The sequence below is a fragment of the Falco naumanni genome, chromosome 9, assembly GCF_017639655.2.
Source record: "Falco naumanni isolate bFalNau1 chromosome 9, bFalNau1.pat, whole genome shotgun sequence".
Taxonomy (NCBI): Eukaryota; Metazoa; Chordata; class Aves; order Falconiformes; family Falconidae; genus Falco; species Falco naumanni.
Window position 1 is genome coordinate 29,716,122 of NC_054062.1, and position 16,633 is coordinate 29,732,754.

The following is a 16,633-nucleotide window of genomic DNA, read 5'->3' on the forward strand; positions in this document are numbered from 1 at the left end:
TTCTATGTAGGATTCTTCTCTAGAATTCTTATAAATAATTCCTTCCTAACAGAATATTTACAGAGAATTTCTTCAGCTACTTAATTTGTAACTTTCTACTACTGACGCACAAAGTCTATTGTTAGATGCACACCAGTTGTTAATTAGTTGGAATCTTTGTTGCTTTTATGCATAATTGAAACATATTTTCCCTGTGGTCATTTGTGCTTTGTAATGTCATGCTAAATACCATGCCCTAGATTCAAATCTCTACCAGGTGAGGTCAATCCAGTGTAACTTCTTTACCTGTAACAAGAAAATCTATACCCTCATGAAGAAATTAAATGGTAAAAAAGGACTACATGTAGATTTTTTTTTCATTGTAATCTTTTCAACTCATGAAAAATCCTCGAGTTTTGTATGTGAATATGCATTGAATAGGTATGATTGGTAACAAACAGACGACCCGCAGCTCATTCCTATCTTTAAATAGCAAGGGCAAAAGACAAGGTGCCGTAAGCCCTAGGCACCTGTGGGGATGCTGCAATTGTACTCTATTTTTCACTGTTTTTATCCTGACCTGGACCCTGTCCTTTTCCAGCAGTGTCTTGCTCCCTGACATACAGCCTCTTCACTCAGTTTGTGCAGATAGGTAGACAAGGTGTTTTGGCCTACAGCATGTTTTTCCCCTCTAGATTAAGTATTTCACCTCCTACTGTAGTTGCAAGTGGAATGCTACTGAATATAGATCTTATGTCAAGGAGGAGCTTTGAGAACGTCTCCCTTTGGTTATGTCAATAAGGCAGTCTGTGGAGCTATGCTGGTATAATTGACTAAAGATGTGTCCTTGCCAAATGCAGTTTGAATTAATTTGCCTGAAAATCCTGTTTTCTTCAGGAAAATAATAATTTAAACCTATGTGTCTGTTGGTAGAACAAAAGTTTGTAAACAGAACTGACTTGATTTTAGATACACATTCACCTAAAAACTTTGGTCCACTTATATGACAATCATACAGTAGTGAATTTTGGCCCCCAGATACTGCTAAGAGGCACAAATACCAGGAATTTGGTATTCAGAATAAAAACTGTCTCCATCCCAGTTGGTAAGATGACTGGTGCTATAGACTGTGTTCCATAAGAAATCTAATATTCCTTCTTCCTGCTTAGGATGTCCTACACTTGTTGAGAGGAGCTCCTCCAGAAGTCACACTACTACTCTGCAGACCACCAAAAGGTGTTCTTCCAGAAATAGAGCAGAGTGCCCTGGTAAGGCAAAGCTTCTGTCAGTAAAACTTGCTGCTGTAAACCTGGAAAAACAGTACTACGTTTTCTATTGCCTTGAACAAGGCAACCTACCCTTTTCTCCAAGACCCTCTATTCCATTTTTTTCCTTTCCCAGCTTCAACTCAACCTCTAGAGTTTAACTGATTCTTCCTTAGCAACCAAAATAATAGAAAACCAACAGATGTGAAATGTGTTTATCCAGTCCAACAACTTTTGAATTGCAGTACTGTCAATGAAGAGAAACAGCACATTTCCCAACAGCACAAACCCCCAAGCAGATCTTCTAGTGACACTTCTAAAAATGCTCTACTAGATCCTCAGCCAGAAACCGCAGATATTCTCAACTGCAGGTACTCTAACTTGTGGGCTTGAGGTAGCTGTATTACTCTGAAAAGTGAGGAAAATAAAGAACATTTCCTGTCCAGGCTACCTCTTAATAAATAAATGAAATAATGATTTCAACTGGTTATTCAGCTTCTTATTGATAATTAGCAGAATTTCTGGGGAGGGGGACACACATGACAAACAATAGAGACTGCAGAAACTAAAACAGTGCCATTAGGTGTCCTAGCATCATTATTCCTGCTTCTTGAACTCAGCTCAAGGACACTTACACAATACTTTTATAATGAACATGCATCTGCATTATTCTTACTCCATGTAGCATGGCCCATTCATGGCTCCAGTCCCACCAGGATTTATAAAAACTGTCCACAGGCAGATAGAAATGACTGCCAGGACCACCTCCAGATAACAAACGGGCTCCTGTTGCTCTCCTGCAACATGCCCTTGGCTTTTTCTATGGACAGTCACACAGGAGTCAGATCCAGAAGACACTTCTTCACCATGAAGAGAATATAGACACAAAGTTGAGGCATGATATGAAAAGAAATAAAAGGGGGCCATCTCTAACAAAGAATTCATTGAGAAAAGTGAATTTGTGTAGTAGTTGCCTAGGTGGAATTCCTGAAGAATGTGGAAGACACATAAAGACAAAACAACCATTTCATGAGAGTACCTCCCCTCTATTCTTTCCTTCCCTTCCAGCTACCATTTGATATTTTCACACTCAGATGCTTATTGATACTGCCTCTTCAAATTACTTTGTTCTTAAAGGAAAGAAGATGGGAGATAAAAAAAGGGGTTACACTAACTTTTCTGTTATTTTGGTAGACTCCAGCACCATCTCCTGTTAAGGAGTTTGTGGCAGAAATGCCAGGCAGGACAGAGGTAGGAAATAGTACGGACCAGTCTACCACTGATGGAGGCAGCACCTCCCCAGACCTTGAAGACTGCCTGGACTCTCCAGTGGCAGCAGATTTCAGTGAACCTCCTGAAGAGGACAGCTCAACTTATGAAGAGCAGGAAGCTGAGTTTCAAGAGGAGCCCATACAGAAACTTATGACTCCCAGAGAAAATTTCTATAAGCATCTTTGGAAGTTTCATCAAGAAGCTGCCGGTTCTGAAGCCTTCCACTCCTTAGAGGAAGAAATGAAGCAGAACTGCTACTCACCATGTGAATTTGTATGGGCCAAAAGGTAAGGAATACCGAAATCTGCTCTGCAGCCTTTCCTCTGGCTCTTAAGAGTTTTGAAAGTGAATTGCTTAGGTTTAAGTACAGGGTTATCTGCTTCTGATCACTGCTGATTACTAAAGATTTTGTTTTACTGTCTTACTCTGACTATCCTAATCTGCTGTCTGTATTTACTCTCATCAGAATTTTGTGTAAGTCTGCATTGCAAGACAGTTGTAAGAGTACTGCACTATATAACATTCATGCTTGTTCAGCTGAAGCTGGCTACAGTTTGAAATCAGTGGAAAGACTTCTTCATTTAAATGGGAATCACAGACTGCAAAAAATACAGGGCAAATGGACTCAGCCTCCTTTTACACTTGTTTGGATATACCAGACACTGGCACACAGAAGACAATCCATTCCATTTTAATCATCTTTTCCAGTGCAAAAGAATATAAATTATCACAACAGAAAGGACTGATGGAAAGACAAGTTAAAGGTTTCCTAGAGGTCTTTAACTTACAGCTCTAGTAATTTTATCTAGAAAGGAATTCCTATTTTTCTACACAGTCATTTGAAATCTTTTTATTATTCTTGACATTCATCAAGCATAGAACCAGGCAATCTCTGGGGGTGTCAGCACTAGCTGGCTGCAAGTCAAGTTGGGCCATAATGGCAATTCATACTTTTAGCTTCTCTCTCTTGAGAGGTGAAGCTTCACCCACATTCACGAGTGAAGCTCCTGTTTACGTACATGCTTCTCTACTGCTTTTAAAAGTTCCATGCTCAGGGTTTCACATGGAAAATTCCTTTCACTCCTCATCACCACCAGTAAGAACCTTTGGAAATGCTGTTTTGAAAAACTTTAACTCCTTATTTTCCCTCTGAAGTCCAGATGCAGGGGTTACTATACTCCCAAAGAAAGTTGAGCTCATCAGTGGAGCATCCTGCAGGACCAAGAGTCATGTTATTCCCCGTGGTGATTTAGAGATGGGCTAGAAGCTGTGTTATGATGAAGCCACTGCTGGCTCATTGCCTTGAGCTTGTGTAGCTCTGACAAACACCTTTCATACCCTCTGAAGGTCAATCAGGACTCCACTAGCGTATGACAGCTTCTGTGACACCCACATTGACCAATGTCCACTGAACACAACTTTTTACTGACTCCAAAAGAAAGGAGCAGACTGCATTTGCTGTTATCCTTAAACATTTCTTTTAATTATCCCAGTCATCTTCCACAGTATTGTAAGTACCTGTTGTTCAGCTATTAAAGCACAAAATGTCAGCTTTGTTCTCAGCTTTGCTGTGCTACTGGAGATGGCAAACTTTTCATTTCCTCCCTGCACATATATAAGCTAACAGACCAGATTGCTTCCCTCACTGAGGGCATGCAGCATGAGCCTACAAGTTCTTCTTATTTTCATCAGTATTTCAAAAGTACTGTCAAAGGCTACTAGCTATGCTATATCCAACCAAAATACCTGTTTTGCTACTGTGCTTTGTATTTTGCTTCAGACTACAGACAACTTCTGAAACAAGAGCTTAACACCGGGGATCTTCTGTGATTTCATGCAAGACATGCAATTTGTGTTCCTTTCAGTTGTGCATGTTTGCTTGGGAGATGGTAGACACAGTTCAGTTCTATCAGAGAGCGGAAAGATTCTAGGCAACTGTTACATATGAAAGGACATGGCATCTTTGCTATATGAAGCATTAATAAAAGCTATGCCGTTTTAAGTGGTTTTAAGATGTATGATGTTTAGCTATATTTCGGTAAAGATTGATATGAAGAAAACACATAGTTAAAATAAAATGTGTTCCAAGCATTTCTATTAGCTTTAATGATAAATTTAATGGGAGACACTGCTATAGTAGTCTATTGAGTTTATTAATGACAACAGCCAAAACAATATTAAGCACAACACACATGATTCAGTCTGGACTTGAACATCCAAACTGCTGAATACTGTGTCTCCAATATGGTGGAATAAAATCAATAACATTTAATTCAAGTAATTGAACAAATCCATTGATTTCTGTAGGACAACTCTTATGTTTCAAGGCAAGCATAAGAATAAAAGCAAGCTTACAAACAGAAATCAGGACTAGTACCTTTTATGGAGAGACAGTAGTCACATTATATTTCATGTTTGTGGTCTGTGCTCTGGTTATCAAGGAAATACCTTCAGGAACCAGCAATGTGGCTGGCATTCCTTTTTCAAGAAAAATGCAAATGTGAAAGTTGTAGTAGTATTGTAATGTGCATATCACATACCAGATAAGTTAATTAAGTTGTTTATGGCAGATGAAATAATTAGTGGTCTAGGAATTACCCAATTATCCTTTTCAAGAAGCAACAAAAGTATTAATTAATGTCTTTTAAAAAAAAAGAGTGCAAGATTTTGCAAAGGCTGTTTTCAAATTCTGAAAGATTTTTAATCTTTTAACTACCTTTGCAAAATACTGATTAGTTATTTATTTTTACAGTATCAGTGGGGGACCCAGACAGCAATTTAATACCATAAACAATACTTCAGTTAAAATTAAAATAAGGTCATGCATAAGCAGTAGACTTTTCAGTGCCCATCTAATAAAGCATATAGAGGAAAACACCAGCATCTTTTTATTTTCCAGCCACAAATTTAATAAGAGTGGTGATGACCTATCAAACACAAAATGTATGCCCAAAACTCTCTCTCTAACCCCTATTGATGAAGAGTATCTCACTGTCAGCTCAGCATCTGTGACCTCACTTTCATCGGGAAGAAGCTCCGAGACACTCTGCACAACCATGGCAACCCCACAACCACGTGTTTGTGGTCCCTTCTCATCATCCCTGCCTGCTAGAGAGACACATGACAGTGACAATGAATGGGAAGACTTGGAGGAACTAGAGGAAGAGAAAGAAGAAAAGGAAAATTGCGCTAGGGTATGTGATAGGCACTAAATTATTAACAGGTAGAATGTGACAAGGGAAAAGAAACAAATTTTAAAATGCAACATTCTTAATCATAAATTTTAACTCATTATATATGCTATTTTTGCATGGTTTTTTTTTTTTTTTTTTTTTAATTTCCTGAATGTCCATGATCTTAATGCAGACCTTCCACTATGCCCAGCGCTCCAGAATTATTTACCATTTCCCTAAGGCCATCTCCTTGCTCTTGCCATCTTACTATTTCTTCGACTTTCCAGCACTCTGCAATACTATTCCCAGTGTACAAAGGCCTTTAGCCCTCTAGTAGCCTCTAAAATTAATTGGACTCAGCTACTTGGGTTTTTTCTGTCATGTTTCAAACCCATGTGGAAAATAGCTTTGTTACACTAATGTCCTGATAAGAAAGTATGATCCTTGTGCTAATTACTATTAAAAATACAAGGGTCAGTCCTGCCAAATGCTGAATATCTTGCATTCCTTCTGACTCTAATGAGCTCTGAATTCCTACTAATTTGAGAGCGCTAAGGACAAAATTTAGCTCCAGCCATTTCCTTTAGTGGGACAGCAACAGCAATAACAACAATAATCTCTGCAACTTACTACTGTAATGCTGGTCAGCTCAGAGGACTCCAAGCCTTTCTTTACACATTTCAAATGCCAAAATTCCAGTCCCTGATGGCATTCTCTGCCTTATTAGGCCACATCAATCAATCACCATGAAGTTCCACTAGGTACAAAAAAAATTAATTAATTCTGGAATAAGTCAATGACAGATCAGAGAAACCATTATGTATGCTCTTATTTATACCATCTGAGGATCTGATTCCTATCTGCATATAAAACATAATGGAAGATGTGAATGAAGCAAAAGAAAAGCCTACATCTAACATATCTTGTGCTTATTTTAATAGGAAATGGAGATCTTTGTGACTTTGACAAAGTCAGAGAACAACGGTTATGGATTCTCTGTAGTTCTTAACAAAGTGGACACCTGCCTCTATGTTGATGAAATCTTGAATGAGCCTGCCCTGTCTGATGGAAGACTAAAAACAGGAGACAGAATCATTATGGTATGGTAATTCCTTGAGTTTATACAGAAAAGAAAATACTTGCAGATCAATGTCATTTAGTTTTGCCTTTCTTCCTTTCGTAGAGTCCAGTTTATCACATACTTAGGCATGCAAGTGCAAATGAATCATATAATAAATGTAATTCTGCTAACTTCAGTAGAATAAATTTCGAACTGAATATATTGTATGACCAGGCAAATAACACAAATCATCTAGCAGCAATGTAAGACAACTGAGACATCAAATGCCTTCCAAATTAAATGACAAACTGAATTAATGTAATAAGATAGGTGACATACAAAGGATGCAGGAGTTATGTCCTTTGTAATGTATGAATAAAGCTTGTTTTCAGCCTGGTTAATCTTTAATTTGTTTCACTAGACTGTTTTTTGCTACAAGACCTTGAGTTCCAAGAAAAAAAGAGCTATTTTTATGAAAGCTCTGCACTCAGAAAAAAATAAGTTCAAAATAGAAATCTCACTGCAATCTTAACTGTTGCATTTACTCACATCAAATACCACAGCAAAGCAGCAACATGAAAGTGAAAGCTAATTTAAGTCCATATACAAAATTCAGAATGGAGAGAGAAGTACAAGGTGGTCAATGAGATCTATGACATCATTTTACTGGTTTGTCATTTAGGTGAATGGAATTGATGTCACATCTTTACCATGCAATGAAGCCCTGACTTTACTGCAAAGCTCTCCTCCTGATCTGCACCTTGTGGTTGGTCGTGCTGACAGTCATCCACGTCCCTCTATTAGGCCAGATGAGATTCCTGAAATCACTCTCACAAAAGGTGCCAATGGACAGCTAGGTGTGTGGTAAATATTATGCATGCTATTTGGACAGAGATTACAGCAATCGTAAGATAATCATAAACAACTGTGGTCTTGGATCTAAATGATCCTGAGTGACCTTGACACCTTTTATGCTCTCTGCCACCACCTGTGACAAAGGAATGGAGAGCATTATTTTGGGCAAGGCCTTAAAGGGGAGAATAATATCTCTTACTAGACCAATGAAGAGAGTTGCAAAATTGATCTTTATATTATCACCCTATCAGCTGAGGTTTCTGGAAGATCTCTGGTCTCATATTTTCATATTACTGATATACAGAAGCAGTTGGTAGTTAGATATTAATGTCTACTACCTGCTGAGATACATAAAAATCTATTTGGAGGAAAAGGGGGAAAAAAAAAAGAAAAAAAAGGTGAAGTTTGAGAAGAATGAGCTACTGGTTAGGGCAATAGTTTGCTATTCAAAAAATCTCTACTCAAATTCTTGATTCACCACAGACACGAGGCTTTATCTACATTGAGCAATACAAGTGATTAAAAAAAAACGCCCACAGTGTATCTTGGTATGTCAGCAGAATGTGGCAAGTACTGCACACAGGTAGAACTGTAGACTCAGGAAACAGTATAGCTGTATTTGCTCAGGTACAGCATCCTGTTTCCAGTTCAGAAACTAGCTTGTTCAGAGAGTGCTTGAATATTGTTCACAATTCAGTTTTGCACTGTGTAGGTATCTCCTTAGTTGTATGCTTCCGTTCCCTGTCACACTCTAAAGATTGCAAGGCGCTTAAGCACTCTGGTAATGAGGGAGTTACTGCTATGCAGCTAAGTGTCTTACTCAAATGACTATTCAACATCAGGTGAAATAAAACATTATGAAACAGCTGAAGCATAGAGATAGACAATACCATTTAAGTTTTTTCCATACTTTTTTAATATCTGTTTTCATTTCACTATCCCATTCCAGCTCTTATACCCTGTCTCACTGGGGTAAGACTGTTATTTATAACATCAGCAATTTGTTCAGCCTATCTTTCAATGACACACATCTATTCCATTAGGCTGTATGTCACTGACAGTGACATTCAAAACACGCTGCCACAAAAGATGCTTTCTCTGCATTATTCTAGGCTTGAAGCTGACAGGAGGAGCTGGAAGCAAGTTACAAGGCATTTATGTGCTAGAGATAGTGCCTGGCTCTCCTGCCAGTGTGGAAGGCAGTTTGCAGTCACAAGATCAGATTGTTTACATCTGTGGACTGTGGACTGAGGGCATTAGCCTGGATGATGCAGTGAGAGCGTGTGAAGCTGCCACCCAGAATGTCCAAATCAAAGCCACAAGGTAAATCTGAGCAGACAAGGTAAACCCGAGTATACTCAATCTCAATCCTAATGTTGAAGCAGGTTTCTAAACCTCAACAAGTTAAACAATAAACCCAGGACAAACTACAAGCAAAATGCTTTACCTCAAAGTCTGAATGTTGCAACTTGATACATAACATCCATAAGATATCTTAACTCCTCATAATTACAACTAACAGAGCACAAGTAGACGCATACAACATAGATGAGAACTCTTCAGACTTCGTCATCCAAACACAAATATGAACCCTTTAACTGCCAGGCTGGCCACCATTTTCAGATATCCTGTTCTGTAGGGAAGATCTTTTATATTTCCACCACTAGCGCCAACCTTCTCCATACAATCTCAGATTGACAACTACAGGCAAGAAACTACCTCTGATGGGAAACTCCAAGTTGGTTACTTCCAACAGTCAACATGTTAGAAAGGTATTAAAAATGCAGCATTTAATCTGCCACATGTAACAAAAAGTCATCCCAGACTTGATCAATAACCTGCAGTTAAGAATTTCCCTCATCAGTTCTTGGCTGCAATTTAGATCTATTGTGTGTTCTACAGTCTGATATAGCACCAGCAGCCGTCCCGGACTGATACAGAAAGAGCTTCCAAAGATCTCACAGTAACCCAAAAACATGTGAATAACTAAGCTATATAACCAGAGAGAGCAATAGTATGTCTGTCACGGTTGTCTTAACGTAGTTCAAACTTTTATCGATGTTTTGTTAACTTGCACTGGTCTAGCAGATGAAGAAACTGCAGCGTCGTTATACTTCTTCCTGTATAAGCAGTTAGTAGGCAACACACCCTGATCATAAGAATTTACAACCTAAGGAAACAAACAGCAATAGGATAAAGGAAATTACAAAAGATTACTCTCACTGTATAGAGAGGGAACCAAAGCTGAATTGAAAACGTACCACAAAGCAGTTCTGTATTGGGACAAATGATTTAACATGTTCGTTCTTTCCCCAACCCATTTAAATGAAACATTTCACTGTTGTAAATACAGTTACATATTTTATATACTGATATAAATGCTCTTTAGGAAAGCATCATTAACAGAATCATAGAAGTACAACTACAACTCGGACAACTGACTTTCTAAAAATATTTTTCATATGTGCTTTACAAAGCATGCAGCTCTTAATGGCTCATATATTTCACTTTTTCTGCCCCCAGAAATGGCAATCCAGTGGTTCCTATAGAGCAGAAAAATAGTAAGTAAGGCTAATATTTTTGGTTTTCAGTTCAAAACTTGCTTCTGATTTTGGAAATAAGCATAAGGTATTGATCCATTGCATTTTAAAAGTTATTAACAGACTGTACCTTGGCATTCAGTATTTCTGTTATGGCCATCCTAAGGATCTGAAGAAAATTTGGTAGCTCTTTAAAGATAGAAATAAAATGTATAGTCCTCTTAAAAAAAAACACACCCAAACACTATTGCATTTTGCATAGTCAGTTTCTATTTTTTTTAATTTGTTGTTATTAAATGGGAAATTTATGTGGTCATTATTTTAACATCTGTTTTGATTGAAACTGTTCTCTAAGGGGTTTTCCAGTACTTTTTGAGCCTCTATTTAATATGAGCCACTACTTCATCATCTAGGCCAACGTTTTAAACTGTTATCAATAAACCTATAGAAAAATCAGAAACAGGCAGCACAAATATCTCTTAGTTAATACAAGAGCATACCTATCAGGGGACAATATTTAATGTTATAACTGTCACAAAACTTCAGTAATAATCTGCACTACAAAGACTTGACCAGAATTGCTCTAGCAGCAGGAGGGGTCCCAGCAAGCAGAGGCTGCATCTGCACCACACCATCAGGTGGAAGGATAGGTGTGTCATGTCTACATCACTGTGTAGAAAGTCTGTTATCTATGCAAGTAATACTTTGCAGTGTACATTTGGCTGCGGTGTTACATCAGGCCTAACCCACAGTTTCATTTACTTGACTCAATATCTGAATTTTTTTTTATTCATGCAAAGATGATCTGAAAAAGTAACCCTGGACCAGAACTGCTCATATGCCTACATTTGTCTGAATACTGGCATATGGCTACCTCAAGAAATTATTCCAAGTTAAGGGATTTCCTACTCAACAACAACTATCCACGTCTTTGGTTTTGTAAACTGAAGCAGCTTATTACACTTACTGAAGAACAAGTGTCTTTGAGTTTACTACAAAACACAGATAAAGTTATGTGTACTCTCAGTTACTGTGGTATAACTAAATCACAGTAAATGCGTATCCTGGTAGGACCTTGTTTACCCATCCTTGCTCCATGAGCTTTGCAGATTCCAAGATTTCTCAAGACACCTTCAAGATAGGTTACTGCATCTGATTCATCTCTGATAAAGATTTATGAACTCTACAATAGTACAGTTACCTGCTTCTCTTATAAAACAAGATTCTTCCCTTTTATAAGGCACTTTAAAAAAAATCTATAGTAATTTTGTATTTGGTGTTCTGTTTGCTATCATCTGTGATAGATTTGTAGATAAATCTATAATAATTTGCTATTAAGTAAGCAAGGTTTAATTTTATAGACGTAGTTACAAAAATGCATACTAAAATTGCAAAGGCAACAGGGAACATTTTTTTTGTTGGTGGGGTTTTTTGTTTGTTTTTTTAAACATAAGAACACTCATCATTTTCTGTAATTCGTACAGTAAGAGTACTTTATGGAAGACAACTAAGATGACCAAGATATGATAAAGCAAAACCCTGAAACTATGGGTGGGTGGGTAGAGGTAGGAGTGTCAAGAATGCATATTGTCTTCTTACATATCCATCTCTGCAGACATTAACACACCCTGCTTCTTCCTCTGCCTGATCACTGCCACATGTCTAGAATGACTCAATCTGATGTCTGATTGTTGTTACAGTTTTAGAAACAGCAAGGACTGAGATGCAGTATCTCTGCAATTCACAACAGTATTGTTTATATCACTGTGCAAACTGGCAAACTTAATCATGCAGTATGGCCTCAAACTACCTCAAATGGTATCAATATTGGATATTGATGCTTTGTTCAATAATCTAAGCACAGAGTTTACATTCCCTTATGTACATAAAAGTTAGCAGGAGGCCTGTCAGAACAAACCTCCATGCATGCTTTTAGGGCCACCTGCTGAGACTGAGAAACCCAGTATTTTTTTCTCAAATGAAAACCTGAATTCCCAAGAACAGCATCTGCTGCATCAACATGGTAAGGCACTCTGTATTTTCAATTAGGGTTTGTAAAATTTTGTGCCCTCTCTTTGAAAGAAAGTCTGTATGTGGTTCCGTAAGCACCTGGGAAAGTTTAATTCTTCATAAACAAAACTGCCTCCCTCAGAGTTTCAGAGAACATTTATACATTACCTGTTTGGAACCTGCTTACTGGGAGGTGAAAAGTCTGCAGGGATAATGCACAGACAGCTCAATTCATGGTTCAGCAGTGTAAGCCCACATAAGTCCACAGGATTTTTTTTTATTTATTTTACATGTCAAATATAAAATGTATCATTATGTCTCTGAATATTATTTTAAGTTTTATACCATTGAACATTTTACCAGTACAACTGTTTAAAAATTGTTGCCGCTTTTTCACAGAGAAACATTTGGATGAAACAAATGATGGTGCTCAGCAAAACACTCCCAATTCTCCAGAATGTAAGGTAAGTGACAATTTTATCAAGTTTAAGACGGCCCATCAAGTGAAGTGAGCTATATGGAGGGAGACTTTTTTTAATAGTTTTATTCAATGTATTCACTTCCTCTCCAGTTTCTTTGAAAACATGAATCTAATGCATTTGGAGAGCATCCTGTGAAGTGTTGAATTGCTTCAGCATTCATGGACTAGAATGCGCTGAGCACTTCCTGGGGTCAGACTCTTCTGTTGCCAGTTTTCAATGTATAGTAACACTATTTGACGAGCTTAGTAATATAAGCATTACTTATACGCTCTAGCTCCTCTATTAGGTCTTCATAGACTCTTAATAGTTTACAAGATTAATCCTTAGCTTAGAAAGAAAGTATCACAGGAAAAAGATACAGAATATCACAGCATGGGATTCTGTGGAAAATAAGTGTAATTGTGAAGCATTTCCCACAACATCGTTGAAACCTGAGATTAACATGTTTCTTTCCAAAATTCTCTGATGGGGCATTTAAAAAATGGGTAAAATTACTCCAAACCTTTGGAGCATTATGCAGCATTGACATAAACGGTAAGGGTTTGAATTTGGAAAGAGTAATGCCATTTTTGAAATTATGAATTCCTAAAATACAAAGGTGTGTTCTTTGAAAAAAGAAGTAATTTCCATGCTGAACATACAATGCTTCAGAATTCTTACAAGTGCAAACATCACTTCTGTTTGTGCAAACGTGAAAATAATGCTACTTGGAATTGAAATGACCCATGTTGGGAATGATATTTCATGGGAATAGATTTACTGGGCTTCTCTTGCTTGTGATTTGCAAAAGAGGGCTGTCTCTTGTTAAATTTAGACCTCCAGCCTGGCAGAAAAATTGGAACAATTTTCTCACTTTTGGTTAAGTCATCACTGTTACTGCTTCTTCTGCATCGTTTAATCCATGATGGCTTATCTGTTCAACTTGCTAAAATAATTTCTGATTATGATATTTGCAACATTGGAACTAGTCATGCTGCAAGTTATAAACATTTCTAGGTTGCTGCTACTTCTGACATAATACTTGACCCTAAAAAAGCAGCCGTTTTGAAAACTGAACAAAGGGCTAAAGCCAAATAGATAGGTCTGTAGGGGTTGCAAGGTTAGGGTTTTCATTATAGAACAATAAAAGAATGGAGTGTGTACAGGATTACTGTCATGCTGGAGGTGAGTGACTTGTCAGTGAAGGTGATATATTTGATATATTATAAAAGGATTACAAAAGTACGCGTTTCCTTGTTCTTCAGAGGTTATTTTCCCCTCCAGCAATTATTAAAAAAGATTATGGAAATATGTACAACTTTCATTCCAATGCATAGATGCAGCTGCTACGTTAATCACTGGAAGCTCTATACACTTCTTCAAGAGAAGGATCTATCCCATAATTTACATCAGTCAGTGAGGACTGTGAAGCATAATGGGATTCTTTGGTATTAAAAATGCAAACAACATACAGTCCTGAATAAAATCCACTTTAGACTGCATCCTTGTCTATTGCAGGACTTCATTATTAAGATTGAGCTGGAAAAAGCAGAAAATGGAAGCTTAGGATTCGCACTGGTAGGTGGAAGAAATGGTAGGGCTATCCTAATAAAAGCCATCAGTCCAGACAGCATTGCAGATCTAGATGGGAGGCTTCAAGTTGGTGACATCCTTCTCAAGGTAATGCTTGTTCTTTATTGTTTTGGCCCACATTTTCTCTAGTTATACTACAATGAGCATTCTGTTCAGTATAAATGTTGTGCAGATTGGAAATCTGAGACTGCTTGGCATATAAACACATAGAAGATGGTGTCCCTTGGCTCCTGGGGGTCAGAAGGATGTTCTGGGACACCCACCCCTTGCCTAGAGTTTTGCTTCCTGTAGGACTGGGCCTCTCTGCAGCTGGAGGTGGCTGTTGGGCACTCTAGCAGAGAAACAGACCCAGAATACCCGGGCAAGTGGCAAAGTGCAACTAATCCATAGTGTAACTGTGCCCAGTGGGGATTACACGTGAAAAAAATCAGAGAAATGAAGTAACTGACCAGGCATGCATATAACAGCTAACCAGGAGAATACTGACAAGAACCTATCATCAGTGCCAGTTATGCATTATCAAGACAAGTAAAAAGCACTAGAATTAGAACTTTTGAATCTTTATTTAAAATCTTACTATCTTAACCAACTTCTTATATAAATATTTTTTTCTTTTTTACCACAAATTATTTTTTCTTCCCTGTCCAAGAGTTTCAATACTTTTTTTGCTTTTCTATTTTTCATCTATTTCCATATCTCCTCCCTCTTCCATCTGAACAGTAGGGGAAACAATGCCCTCTTAGTGTCTCGGAAGAGATGCAGGCTATACTTTTGTGATGTACTGCTGGCCATCACGGTATAAAGTAGTAGAGAGGAGAGGTTCATGAAGCAAGTTACTAAAATGCGAGGGGATGAGGACACACAAAGCACAAATAAGATTGCTCACTACTGGGTTATGTGATTTAAAAAAGCTTTCCATTACAGGAATCTGGAAGTACACATCATTGTATTTTCCAGGTGAATGAGACTTTCGTGTCTGGTCTGCCACGCCACACAGTTACAGATTTGCTGCGCAAGGCTCAAGGCACTGTTCAAATCACTGTCTGCCGAAGCATGGCTTTGCATTGGGCTTATTCAGGCAATCAGAGCAACAGTATGCCTTCCCCGCCAAACACAAAAGCAGAGCCTGGTAAGCAGCTACATCCACTCGGTATATGATAAAAGGAAGACTATGTTGTGCCTGAATTCAACTTTCCTATTAGCAAAATAATTCAATGTTACTAACTTCACAGTTAGTCCCACTTCATAGCTGTAGATACAAACACATTCTTCACTGTAACCTGCAGCTCTGGCTAAGCTACTTAAGATAACGGACTACAGAGAAGGAATGCCCAAGTGCGATTTTTAAGTCTACAATTAGTAGAAGCAAAGTTACAAGACCCTTAAAGATGCTTTAACTCAGCTTATGTTTTTAAGTCATGAAGGTTCCTGGTCTGATTTTACCCCATTTTATACAACTCACTGACAGAATCACAACCAATTATTGACTCAGCTGCTAAAATGTTTCCCACAAATTTCACATCCCAGCACTCCTACCTTATCTCTTGAAAACACTGCACCTCCTGTTCTGTCCAGCAGACAGCTCCTCTCCTGTGTTTGTTCATCTTCAAATCCAGAAGCCTTTGCTCCCAGGTTGATTGCTATTAATTTGAGAGTGCACCTACCAGCATGGAGCAGTACTTAGAGAACTGACTAACTAATGGAAGAAACTTGTGCTGCAGGCTCTGCTCTGCCAAATACTCAAGATTTAAATACTAATTAAAGCTGGGAGTGGAAGCAAAGATATACTATTACCACTAGATTATGGGTTTATATTCCTCAACTTTCTATTTCTTTGAACACTTATAATGTGGAGAAAATTTGGTGGGAAGCTTATAGAGTTCCTCCTTAATACCTTTTGGCCTGCTGGTTACAAATTGGAGGCTTTGTTTCAAAACTTCTCAGGCAAGGAGGCACAGCCATTGCTATTTTCTTTCTCCCCAGCTGACTAGGAAGAGATGCAGAGCTGACTGTGACTTTTGGACATATTTTACAGCAAACATTTATGCATCTAGTCAGCTTTACTGATGCAATCTTAGCTGCATAGGTATTTTAGGTAATTCTGCTGTTAGGCAGCAGTTGCCACTAGGGTTCAAGGTTCTCAGTTTTTTTCATTATCTATTAGACTGAGCCTACCACTCTTGAACTCCTAGACTGTGTCATAAGCACTGGATGCTCCTTCATTTTCTGGAAGCTACCTCTGTGTTTCAAGAGCAAAACTTTTCCATGAGGAAAAGCACCACCCTAGAAGGAGGATGTTCATTGCCCCGTCTCTATTCTAGTTTACTTTTGGAAGTTAACAATGAGGAGAGAAGAAAAATTTAAAAAAGAAAAAAAAAAAAAAGGAAGGACAGGCAGTTATAAAAAAGGCTGATTGCAGTTCTTG

At 38.1% G+C, this 16,633-nt stretch overlaps 1 protein-coding gene across 8 annotated transcripts in view; it reads left to right on the forward strand.

Moving 5' to 3' along the window:
- Positions 1-16,633, forward strand: part of FRMPD2 (FERM and PDZ domain containing 2) — a 77,000-nt gene that overhangs the window by 45,055 nt on the left and 15,312 nt on the right. For 2 of the 8 annotated variants that reach the window (XM_040606946.1, XM_040606947.1), the window contains exons 28-38: positions 1,149-1,247; positions 2,439-2,803; positions 5,416-5,710; positions 6,631-6,789; positions 7,432-7,606; positions 8,717-8,927; positions 10,128-10,165; positions 12,081-12,167; positions 12,554-12,618; positions 14,134-14,295; positions 15,166-15,337. In XM_040606946.1, the coding sequence (XP_040462880.1) occupies positions 1,149-1,247; positions 2,439-2,803; positions 5,416-5,710; positions 6,631-6,789; positions 7,432-7,606; positions 8,717-8,927; positions 10,128-10,165; positions 12,081-12,167; positions 12,554-12,618; positions 14,134-14,295; positions 15,166-15,337 (1,828 nt within the window). Of the gene's footprint in view, positions 1-1,148; positions 1,248-2,438; positions 2,804-5,415; positions 5,711-6,630; positions 6,790-7,431; positions 7,607-8,716; positions 8,928-10,127; positions 10,166-12,080; positions 12,168-12,553; positions 12,619-14,133; positions 14,296-15,165; positions 15,338-16,633 lie in introns of those variants that run through there. The other 6 variants (XM_040606949.1, XM_040606948.1, XM_040606950.1 and 3 more) reach the window with 6 other exon arrangements.